Source organism: Ammodytes marinus (genome assembly GCF_949987685.1).
Source record: "Ammodytes marinus genome assembly, chromosome: 13".
Classification (NCBI taxonomy): domain Eukaryota; kingdom Metazoa; phylum Chordata; class Actinopteri; order Uranoscopiformes; family Ammodytidae; genus Ammodytes; species Ammodytes marinus.
Genome location: NC_137217.1, coordinates 14,759,832 through 14,772,779, shown reverse-complemented (window position 1 = coordinate 14,772,779; position 12,948 = coordinate 14,759,832). Strand labels below are relative to the sequence as shown.

At 40.0% G+C, this 12,948-nt stretch overlaps 2 protein-coding genes across 4 annotated transcripts in view; both read right to left on the bottom strand.

Annotated features, from left to right (window-relative positions):
• LOC307260127 (focal adhesion kinase 1-like) overlaps positions 1-4,354 on the bottom strand; it is a 55,718-nt gene extending 51,364 nt beyond the window's left edge. For all 3 annotated transcript variants that reach the window (XM_080040269.1, XM_080040271.1, XM_080040270.1), the window contains exon 1: positions 4,247-4,354. The gene's annotated coding sequence lies outside the window, so the exon portion shown is untranslated. The remainder of the gene's footprint in view (positions 1-4,246) is intronic.
• Positions 4,355-8,327: 3,973 nt separating this feature from the next.
• Positions 8,328-12,585, bottom strand: LOC307260107 (protein NDRG1-like; the record flags this gene model as incomplete). The annotated part of the gene is made up of 12 exons (XM_080040240.1): positions 8,328-8,554; positions 9,328-9,379; positions 9,487-9,522; positions 9,616-9,715; positions 10,222-10,388; positions 10,522-10,578; positions 10,767-10,853; positions 11,196-11,256; positions 11,394-11,456; positions 11,585-11,705; positions 11,988-12,093; positions 12,538-12,585. 12 exons carry the CDS (start codon positions 12,583-12,585, stop codon positions 8,328-8,330), a joined length of 1,125 nt encoding a protein of 374 aa, XP_079896366.1.
• Positions 12,586-12,948: the final 363 nt, after the last annotated feature.

Genomic DNA, 12,948 nt, shown 5'->3' with positions numbered 1-12,948 from the left:
TTAGTAAACATTAAGGTTTAGGTTCATTAACAATTTGGATTGACCGAGAGCACTGTAGTTGTTCAATAATAAAATGAATCCTCAAAAATACAACTTGCCTAATAATTGTGCACACAGTGTAAACGGAGAAGAGAGGAGACACAGACTTGCTGTGTGTAAAATCTAAGCAGCTTAAAAAGCCATTTCAGAATCAAAGTGTTTACTGATCACGTGGAAAAAGTTAAACAAAACAGCGAGCTGGGGATGCAAATACTGTGCGACTGATGATGACAAAACAGGAGCTCTTGTTTTCCAGTCATACTTTCACTATAGGCGCAACAGATAGCCTGCTGCTGCTGCTGTATGTCCCATAGAAATGGCAACCATAGGTCCAACAAACAAGAACGCAGCAACATTGTTAAAAATATACAGTACCCTATATGTGATTTGTCATTTTTGCAACTAATGATTCTAGAAAGAAATTCATGGATGGAAGATGAGACGCTCACTTAGGTAATTTACTGAATCTGACAATGTATTCCTAATCCTTTACATAACTGGGAAGAATGTGGCACAACCTATCAGGTATCTTTGCTATTGCTGTTAGTTCAGTAGCAGAAAACATGGCCTGGGGCACAGGATGGGTGTTGGAGGTAGGACTGTCCTGGAATTCAATACAGCACAATAAAGTAACCACAATTTAGGCAAGAGACATGAGATGACACAACTTCTCCGACACCATAAGCAAGGTTATACAATCCTTTTTGTAAATCCTTAGATTAAGAGGGCGTGTATAAAAATCTATCAAATCAACAGTGCTCACACAAATAATTTACAACTGGTTTATTGTTTGATCCTGCTGCCTTTGTTTTACTCTATGTATATATATATTTGACTTATTATATTGCTGCTCTGTACTCTATTGTATACTGCACTTTTACTCTTTAATTATCAGTTTTTTATCAGTATTTGATCTTGTTTCTGTCTGGTTTAGTTTCTTTTGTTGTTTTTAAAAAACCTCCTGTAAACAGGTGTTGAAAACTAGCATTTATGCCAATACACTGAAAATAATGCATCTGGTTCGTCCAATGACATTGTCATGTCCATGTCAAATAAAATATACTACGTATACTAACCATTGCAGACACAAACACATAATGCATTTATTTCTATAGATCTCAGGAGCCCCTGTGTGTTCAATATGAGGGTTTGTTAAAAGGTCAAAGCAGTGTAACAAGCTTTTTAAGTGAAATGGTTTTTTAAAAAAAAGTGTTTTAGTTGTTCACAAACCCCCACCCCTCTGTACAGGGCTGTCAGTTTCAAACCTACGTTAAGCCCTGTGGACAAGAAAAAGTGACATTTAATAACTGTGGCCTATGGTTGTTTAGCTCCATTAAAACAGTGACAGAAATCGAAATGTTTAACCCTATGTGGTACAGGTCCGACTAGATATATGGCTGCCCCTAAAGAGTCAAAAAAGATGTGCTCTTTCCAGTAAACCAACATACATAAAGATACAGGCGTTAACTATATATCTAGACCTGCCTTGCCTTTGTGAAAAAGGTAGACACACAGGATGACTTAGTGGTGATGACTTTATAACCAAGATTTGGTGGTCACCGGTCACACCATAAAGGAATGTAACACAAGCATATAAGGGTGATTCATTCAAAGCTTTGTTTTACAGTTAATCTGACTTCTATGAATAAACAGATTATTTAAATATATCATTAATTATCCTTATTACATTTGTCATCATGGGTGCCTACTGCCAGTGCCTATGAATTGTGACAGCACCCTTTTGGCCAACCTAAGTCGCATTGGTCGTGATGTTTACAGTAAGAATAGCAATGACAGTAGCAGCTGAAGCATAGTGATAAAGGTAGTTGCAACATTGGTTGTTATATTCCTCCTTTAGGTTGGTCGGAATTTCAAACTGCTTACCAAACATACGATACGAAACAAAAAAACAACAAGTAAACAAGTTTAAAAAAGGAATATTTCATACAGGCAGGACAGCACACGTTCACTATATATGTTTCGTGGAGGCGTTGAGGCGCAGATACACAACACTTCATTGGTGCCAATTCTGTCGTCAAGAGCACCCAACCAGGATTATCAAAGGGAAACAGAGCGGGCGGACACTAGTGTATCAGAGCTCTCAGCGTCTTTTGTTTGTGCTCCACACACTCGACCTGTCTGCGAGGTTCCCACATGCAACTGCTTGCACAGCGGTGAGCAGCGCAAATTCCTTTCCAGCCCTCAGCACTACCAGACCCTTTCTATACCTGCCTAGCACAGATTCAGCCAATGCGCACCCACTAACACAATCCCCACCAGCCAAATCAGTATGAATAGTGACTAGACACGTCCGTACCTCCATTGGTGCAGCCCAGGAAATCCCAGAACTGCATGTTGGCAGCCTGAAGTAGACAGAGGACTGAACCTCGGCTTAATCATAAGGCAGCCTGTTATGTGTATTCCTGATCTGCCTCTCCACTTCCTAGTTGCACTTTGCGCTGTCACTTATAGGAGAGGGAAAACACCCGCCCCGCCCACAGATTGTGTCAGACTGACACACCTGGGGGGCTGAGTTTCATTTCCAAACAGCTGCCTCCTCCTCCTCCTAAGCTCTCCTCTCTAAATCCTACTTCTTCTCCCCTTCGCTTCCCATCTTCTCTCGTCTCTACCAGTTTTCCCTGGTAGGCTTCCAGGGTTTAGACATCGATCTAACATCGTCAACGTTGCTTTCCCCATCCCTGCCTCTTCAGATTAGTGGGGAGAGGAGGCAAGGAGAACAGACAGACAGAGGAGAAACCTAGCCACGAGAGATCGCAAGCTCTGCTGTTCACATAACAGGTGTATTAAAATAATGGTTTCTTCTCAGAAATGCAAATGAGAGCGATGCTTCATATGAACAAAATAACCAGAACCCTTTTATTTCAGATCACACATGTTCAGAAAGATGGAAAAACCTTAATGGGATGCATGACTCAGGTGTTTTTATATGTTAATGCAGACCATGGCATGTATACAACAACACTGGGGGGAAAAAGAGCCATGAATGGCAGCATTGATTGGTCGTGCAATCTAGCAAACATTAACCAGTCTTCTCAACAGTATCTACACTGTACGGTTTGAGTGTTTGTTCATTCATTCATTGGAAGGGGAGTGACTTCATGAAAATGCAAGAAAGTAAATTTTTGGCTTTAATTCACTCCCAGAAAATGATGCTCTCATTTCCCTTTAGGCATATGGAAGTGAAAGCTCCTTCAGCAGAAAAAATAAATCACCTTTTGATTTGATTAGCTCATAAAGGGTGGGTAATAATAATGTGAAAGACATAAACAATTCCACAGCTATAGTTGCCATTCAATATCAAATGATGTTGTCCTTTCTCCAAACCTGTATCAAAGTATCTGAGGCGGATACATGTTGGGGTACTGACCCATACGTGGCAGCTAGGGGATGTGATGAGGGGTGACAGGAAACAAGAGGGGGGGAAAGGGCAGGAAAACAGAAAATCTGTAGGAGACACACATGACACGCAGCTTTGACTGTAATACCCAAAAGGAAATCTGACAGATCCTATTCACAGGGGCTGCTAGGCGTGATGTTAAGATCTGTAGGCTACATTTCAGCACCACACCTCCAAATATTAGTTTATTCCCACCCACCAAAGAATTGTGATCTTGAAACCGGGCCTGGTTTACAAATTAACACATTTCACTCGGCCTGAGGTAATCTAAGTGTAAAGTTTTGTGGTTGAAGTAAAGGCAGCAAAGCAACCAAAATACTTGAGACGCACAGGTTAGGCAGGAACTGCTCCCCTTTAAAAAAAAACCCGTTGCTTGCAACAATAAGCATCCGCCTGAGAAAGTCGGGGTAAATTAAAATCACAGATGTTATTTCAAAGCGTTGTCGCTCTGCATGACAGAAATCCTCCTTGGCTTGGACCTTTGCACCCAACCTCAGAAGCAGAGAGGGGTGTTTTCGGCCACTGCACCACTGTCTGTCTGTCTGTTAGGAATACAAATGACTCCGCGCTGTCAAAGTGACCACTATTTCATAACACTAACCCCACAATAATTCTCATCATAAACCCTATCACCAGCTCCTAAACATAGGCTACCACTCTGCGTATTGTATTGGCGTTCACCCTATTGTCTGTGAGTGTTACCCCCTTTAATGCTAAGCTAGCGCGGCTAACGGTGGGCTATTCCCATTTAATCTGCTCCCCCTCCCCTCCAGAGGGATCAATACTCACCCGCTTTAGCCCCACAGCCTGGCCACAACTTGTCTCCGTAACGAACCACCTTTATCCAGTCAGTATGTTTGAGTAATAAATATATGTATATACAGAACTCGTTGGTATCAGGCTCTGACTGTATTCCTCTCGTTATGAGCCCCTCTCCCAGTCTGTTTTTGTCCACAACAGCGCCGTGCCCGGTAGTCGTTGTCCACTGACGCTAGCTGTTAGCTTCTAGCTCCGCTGCTGTGGTTAATGCTGCTGGAGAGCCTTTCCAACATGGCTGCAGCTGGCGGTGCTCACTGACAGGAGGAGAGGGGGCTCTACCATGGGCTCTACCTCTACGTGCCCACCACTGCCATGCAAGGGCCCCCCAAATGGGTTTGTTATAGACCCATTGGCTGTAAAAGAGGTAAGACCCCCAGTGTATATCCTCCATTTATTTTTGTTTAATATGATGAGGCATGGATTTGATTGATATGAAATAGGCTATCAAATGCCAAATTCACTGGGCCTACACGCCTACCTTAAGCCTCCATCCATGCATTGATCTTTTTTAATAGGCCTACTAACTTTATATAAGTTTAACAGGGAATAATGCTTTTCTGACAATATTTTCTTTGTATTTTATATGGGCTTTCCTTTATTGACAAAACACAGCTCCATCGCCTATTTGTTCGGCTAACAATTAAACTAGCCCACTCAAAGACCCAAATAGGCAGAATAACAAGGTTGGATTTATTTCTCTAAAAAAGGACGCAACTAGGCCTACATGGCTACTCGCAATCTCGCATAGGCTAATGATAAAGCAATAAAAAGAGCAAATAAATAAATAAATATCTATACAATACAAAAATAAATAGATAAAACATTGTTAACTACAGCCTACTTTCATAATGAACTCTGTATAAAAAACAGGGCATTAGTCATGAAAGAACAACTTAAACAATAAGCAGAATTTTTATTTTTAGTAGTTGGGGGTAGCCTACTTAAGTTATGTCTATGAACACATAATTATCTTTATCTCACTGTGCAACTGAGTGAAGCTAAATGTAAACTGCTCTCCACTTTGTCCGCCCACTTTGGGCAAGTGTTCAGTGTGCTGGCACGGCATCAATGAAACCCACCAAACAAATCACATATGTCTACCAAAGAGAATGAAAGATTTAAACAAGTGTTTTTATGCTGCAGCTAAGAAAAAACCCCCAGGAAGAAACATAGAAGAACCCACACTGGTGCTCTCATGTTTAATGAGATCTGCAGATATTTCTATCATACATTACATTATTCATCACACATTACATTATTCATGGTAGCATCATAACGTAGGCCAAACAAAAGATGCTTTAAAATAAAGATGCATCCACCAACACACACACACACACACACACACACACACACACACACACACACACACGCATAAACACAATTATTGTGACATTGATACTGACTGCCAGCATGCCATCTTGGATACAGTATATGAGACTGTTTTGTTGCAGTGTAAAACATTCCATCCACTGGTGGGCCTACAAACACACAGTCCCACCTACACATAGGCTACATTCATGCCAACAGCTTATATCCATACACACACAAAACACATGACACACACTCAACTCAAAGATTATTTCTGTCCACACAGTGCAGAGTGATGATAATTGTAGTCTCGCACAGCCAGAGCAAACTACAGCTAGTAGCCTATGCAAATCATGACAAGAGGCATGTTGACACTTGTGACACTTAGTTGTATTAAAAGTCATTGATCGTCATAGTTACGCTATAGACTGGGTCACTCATTATATCCCACCTTTACATATTTGGCAGTCACACTGCTTGGAAGTAACAAGTTATTATGTTAAGTGTGAAGCTGTCCTATTGTATAACAGAGAAAAGGAAAAGGTAAATACACCTCGACCCCAATACTGTATATAGTCAAATCCCACTTTATACTGTAGGCCTAGACACTGATGTGGTGGCCAAATAAATTGTTTTGAAGGAGAATGTAAGAATTTGGATGTCTTAGTGTTATAAATATTATGGTAACATTTTAGAATCAGTTGCCAGATTTGGAAAGATGAAACATATTAATTGTAATGAAGTTGTTTGGAGGGAATCCGGGTTTCAAGAATTTTGATTATTGTCCAACTCTGCCAAACAAGCTATTACACGATGCACTCGTCCAGCCCCCTGGGAAAGGACAATGCTGTATTGGCTATATGAACTATAAGAGATATCCATTATCACGTTTCTCGATAAGTGATATTAAAAACAGTGCAGATTCTGGACATAAGTATGATTTTATATTGTTTGAATTTAGTTGTCAAAAGACTCACAATCTGTTTGGACTGAGTGTACAGTGTGCATGCTTTAATCTTATTTGACTTCATACTTTTATAACTGGTGATATGCAGCAAAAGAAAATAGGTCATGGCGCCCCATCTAGTGGCCAGATTGAAGAGGTGCACTTACTATGGCTTGTCATAATCTTTTATATACAATCTATGGTCATAACAGAACGTCCCATATTATATATCATCATGTCAGCCTATAACACTTACAATCACTTTTGCAAAATGACTTAATGAATGAATGTTATTTAATTTAGGATTAAGAAAAATAATGCTTTTGAGAATATGCGCACAATATTATCAATTGTGAAGATACGAAACGACCGAAAAAGGCTTCCGCCGTACCGGCAGTGTGAGGTATTTTTATTTATCTATTACGGCGCCAGTAAGTTGCAAGATCACAGAAAAGAGACAAACACAATGTGGATGGACAACATTGGCCTTTGGAATGACAAATATCAAGATTGATGGAACAACAATTAGATTGACCTTTTCTCTGAAAACAAAGGCCTCCATGTTCCTGGTGTATTTAGATATGTTTGGGTTGCTGCTCCTGATAGAAATACGACCTGAAGTTATACCTGGCTGTGTCCCGACCAACTTTGATCTGAAATGTCACATACATGTGTCAGACCCATAATGGTCACTGGGATCAAAATTGAAACAGCAGGACCAGATATAATGTATATATTTTTTAAATTCCACACGTTCGTCTTCCTGGTGCTTACATAACCCACAATGCAACTCAATAGCTGAATAATCAGATTTTGAGCCACAAAAAAAGGCTATATACAACTTGTTTTCTCCCACATATGTAGCAGTAGCCTATACCCACAGGGCCAGTTTATAGTTATTGACGTGAATCAGTAGAGTTCCCCTTTAATTAACAGTATGAACATCTTGGAGTACTTATAGAGATATTTATAAGTATAATTCAGAAGTGAGAGGTGTACATGTTCCTTATGAATCGTGATTCTATGAACAACAGATTTAGTCAGAATTATGTTCCTTTGTTTTTATTACTGTGACAAGTACAATCGTATAGAGGTCACTTGTGTTTTTCATCTGTAGCCTAGTTAAAGTAAATGAGGTCTAGCTAGAGGATTATTTACAGTAAAACGTTTAATCACTTGTAGCACATCTGTTTGAATGATTGAATTGCATGTTACATGTCTTAACAGTAAGAACTTTACTGGAGTCCATAACACATTCCTGAAGTCATAACACACGGCTATCAATGTTGCATACAAGCAAGTTACATTATGAACATCCAGGTGTAACAGTAGGAAATATACTGTCTCATTACACCTTTATTATACACATAAAGATGTGATAGCTTAAGGACGTCATTTTTAAAGTATACATTTCAGCTTTCCCAATTTCTTCAAGGAGTGTATATCGTGATAAATATCTGAATCTCTGGTACAACATCAGGGTCAGAGAGACAGGGAGAAAAGAAAGATGTGTGGAATATTTTGTGACAGAGACTAGGAAGAATGTTTAAAGACAATATGTAGGAAAGGATTGTTAAATTGATGTAGCAAATGGGAAAGACGACAGAGAGAATTCACAAGGAGTAGCTTATAGTCACATGGACTTGTGAGCATTCAACTAGAGACAGTGCAGATGAAAGGGCATGACTGATTGAGGAATGGTGGAGATGGAATGATGGAGGGCGGATACCTGAGTCGATACAATAAATAAGGTATGATAGGGCGTTAAGTGCATGGGATTTAGGGCAGAGTTCCGCTCTAGCATGCCACCTCGGTGGACTTTGTGACGATCTGGTCCACATTGCTGTGGGAATTAGTGTCCATGGAGAGGTCGGTGTGCGAGCGGCCGCGCTTCTCCTCGTTGCCGTGCGAGTGGCCGCGCTGCGAGTCGTTGGTGTGCGCGCGGCTTCGCTGCCCGTCGAAGGACGTGATGCTGGAGTTGGACGCCGTCCGTGAGCGAAGTCTGGTCATGCTTGAACTGGACACTGGAAAAGAGGAGATAGGTTTGTAGTCTCTCCATCAGCTTTAAAAAGTATCCAGAGTTTGTTTAATCAAATTATTATTATTATTATTATTATTATTATTATTATTATTATTATTATTATTATTATTATTATTATTATTATTATTATTATTATTATTATTATTATTATTATTATTATTATTATTATTATTATTATTAGTCGGGCCTATTATTTCAAATAGCCTAGGCTAGGTTATATATCAATACAACTAATAGCCTGTAGCTGAGTATTAGTCGACCTACAGTATTTCCACTCTAATAAAAGTCAGATTTCTGTTGCAAACACCAATAGGCCTATGGGATAAAATAATCTAAGCCACTTTATTTATAAGAAGTGATGTTTAACATAAACAGGAAAAAAAACATGTAGGCTAGTTATCATGAGTAGCTGCTACAACTGAATAAAGAGTGGCACCTGCACTCAGACATTTAGAGGGAAATACTTATTTATATATATATAAATAAGTATTATATATATATATATATATATATATATATATATATATATATTTAAGATCATTTTTTGCCATTTTCAAGCTTTATTAGATAGTACAGAATTGAAATGGGGAGACAGAGAGAGAGGGGGGATGACCTGCAGTTAAGGTCCGCGGGTCGGCTTTGAACCCGCGAACACTGCAACGAAGGCCGGAGCCAATATGGTATGCGCTCTATCCACTACCGGAGTGCCCCATACTTTTATATTTCTGATTTAGTGTTTAATAGTTAGTGACTTACGGTATCCCATTCCCTGGATGAAATATTTGAAGGCCTCGACCACTTTGGCTGGCTGTATGAAGGAGGAAATTGGAAAATATTAGAAACACATCCAAACAATCATGAGTGCCGTTTTCCTGACAAGAGTAGGCCAATAGCCATTCAAAGGTTGAAGCCTACCTGATCGGCCTGGGGGAGTCCTCCACAGTCTGCCATCTGGAAGAGCAAATTGCAGACGTCAAGTGTGTGTTTCAGTCTATCACATCAGTTTTTGTATGAAATGTATTTGTTTGTCGGCCGTTGACTTACTTTGAGCAGTGTGGTCTTGGTGGGATTTAGTTTAGAGTTGCATTCTACCACTGCCTCCACAGCCGGAGAATTATCTCCTACAATCAGCAGGGTCGAGCACCTGTTATCCAACGGAAATAATTGGGGTTGACCTCTTATAATAGGTTTCTGCGTTCATGCAATGGTGACTGACGTATTGGACTTGAAGTAAGCAGCTTAAGGTTAGAGGCTTCAGGTTTTGGAGATTAATGTCGTCAGCACCTAATGCAGAGCAAGTTTAGCTGTCCGAATAACATACTACATCACACAGATAGGAAACTGGACAGTGGCAATAATAAAAACAACAGAAAAATAGCGTTCCTTGCACTGATGGTCTGGTTAGCTTTGACATTTAATTTACGATCATCAGAGGAAAAATTTGACTTTTTTTAAGTTCCTTGTAGCTACTTTATCAAAACAATAAGTGTTCTACTTTTTTCTATTTATTCATTTACCATGAAAAAAGACAATTAGGCTATAATATGTGATTATTCCTATTATTTATGTGATTATTCCTATTCCTTTTCAACACCCTGTCAATCTACCCTAACCTATATTTATATCAATAAATACATGTAGCCTACTTACTTGAGGGTCCGGAAATTGATGTTTTCTCCGGGAATAGGCCTCTCAATCTCCAGAGGGCTGCGTTTGTTGTAGGAGTGGTAGAACTGCACCACGTTTAACTGGTTCATGGTTGTTTGGATGTGGTGACGGTACGTAGCAATGAGGTCATGGTTGGTCTGGATCTCCTCCTGACAAATAAAAATCAGTTTTCGGAGTCAGACAGAGACAGTCTCGTAGGGAACTGCCCCATATTACGCTGTCCACTTGTGTTACCATTGTTATTAAGGCCATCCAATTTGTAGTGGAAGCCCAATAACCTACCTTTCCAAACAAGTGTTGGATGACTGTGTCCGGGAGAGTGTGGGTCCATTCATTGAGCTACAAACACACAAAAGACACACCCAGTTACTTTCAGCTACATTTATACAACAGCCATAACAATTTAGTAAAACTTGTTTTTTTTCAACCAATTGTAATCTAATATTCACCAATAGCCTACACAACTTTTGAATTATATGTATATCCTAATTAGCATATAGGGTGGCTGACCAACACACACTGCTGACCTTGCTTGCAACACTGTCCAATACTGATTCAGCATCGGGGTTGATGTTGATCAAAACCACTCCGTCCACCAGATCAGGGTGATTCAGCTACACACACACACAGACACAAAGAAGACAGTTTAGTTTGACAAATATTACCACGTTTTTCAGCATTTATCTCATTTTATGGATACCATGGCTGCTGTTAGAGATTGCAAAGATTAAAGTTTGGCTTTTGTAAAAGAGTGCCATTAGTGAATATAACGGGAGATACTAATTGTGTCTGTGAAACATCCCATCGATAGCTCTGGCCTCTAGACCTGATAATGTGATGTTCTGTACTGGAAAGAGTAACCTCTTGAAACTTTGTATTTTGCCAACTAGGTGTCAGATTATGTTCCCTCTCCGTCTCCAGTTGTAATCGGATTTAGCGAACAGATTTGAACTCACAGCAAATTTGGCCATGATATAGGCTCCGGCCCCCACTCCCAGTCCAATCACTCTGCGCAACCTGGAAAGGACCACAGTCAAAAACAGTCAAAACTAAGAACTAAACCTTGTTGTAAAAATAACCTTTTAATGAAATTTCAACTTCAAGGATCAGAATATAACTCAGAGAAACCTGAATAGTTTCACGTTAGTTCTCACCCAAAGTGTTTGACGACAACAGGCAGTGTTTCAGACAGCTGGTCCATGGTAGGGTAGGTATACCTGAGGGGTCAACATAACCATCAGCATGTGTTGGATCACTGTATGGAATATGACTATACTGTGAACACAATGAGAGGCAGGCTGATGTAGAGAAAGAGACTTGAGAGTTGTAAAGAAAGAATACTGACACAGAGGGCAGAGTTTTGGATCCCTCGTGTTGTCCCGGTGCCTCGACGTGACAAACAGCCAAATGTCTGTTGATTTCCTGCATGTCCTCGTGGTTGAACAGTGTCGAAAAGCAAGACTTGTCTACAAGAAGGCAGAACAAAAACCAAAATCAGTATAGGAATATTTATTTATAGAGAAATTAGAGAGGGTTGGATATTCACAATGAAGAAGTTGGGGTTAAAATGCGGTTGTTTAAGGGAAAATTGGGAAATCTTTACTTTATACAACTTATTTTTGTACTGCAGGGATTTCAATGTTGTACTCTGTTAATGCTTGGAAATTGTCCCACTTGTATCCACATACAGTGTATTATATATCTCTGTGTAGGATACAAACATTACAAAAACAAGAGTTGGGACTTACGGTTTAGTCCAACATCATGAAACGTCAGGATGACAGGGCGGTTGGCCTTTGGGGTCCCTGTCATGATGCAGTGGACGTTCCCATAAGGAGTGTCTACATGCTCCTCCTGGAACAAACGCACAGACTCAATCAATATATAACTAGGCCTATACAGTTTTCTTTTTTTAAAGCTGTCTTTAATAGTAGAGTGGTGCTGTATATTTCTTTGCTGCCTCAGTATATGCATCTGTATAGTGATTTTGCAGTTTTCAAAACTATTGCATGTCATTAACTACCTTTTCTTGAGGACACATTACATTACAATCTTTTGAAATTAAGCTTAATTACTAAGCTGTACTGAAGAAGAAGAACAGTAGACGTTTTCCAGGGTCAACAGAAACCCGGCATTGATGTGCATAATTTACACCCAGCTGACTCCTTATGTATCCAGGCAGAGTGAAACCCTGTGATTTTGAGGTAAAAGTCATTTGACTTTGCACAAGGATTACCCCTTGTAACAGTGAATTTTAGCTTCAATATTAACTTAAGCCCTCTCTGGTAGGATACTCACTGTGATTGTGGGTTCAAAGACCGAGTCACACTCGATCTCATCCACCATCATGACTGCGGGTGTAGAGTGAGCCACGATTGCAATTAATTAGGCGTGAAATTGATGAAAAGATCCTGTTTGTTGTTATGGGTCTTTGATTCTCAGCTCCTTCTTAAATTTTGGGAGCAGAGGATTTTCTTCTCCTAATTTGTATTCCTGAGTGTCTTGCGGTAAACGACGTTTGAGCAACAGAGGTAAGCGTTTGTGTTTGAGCTGCTTTGAGCTGCTTTATATATCCCTGGACACTGATCTCTCTATAAGCCCTAACTCCAAGTTGGCTCACATGTGGCCAACCGGCACCTTCCTGTTCTAATCTGACCTCAGGCTGCTCAGTTTTCCATTGGGGAAGCACTCGGACGTTTATGGAATTAA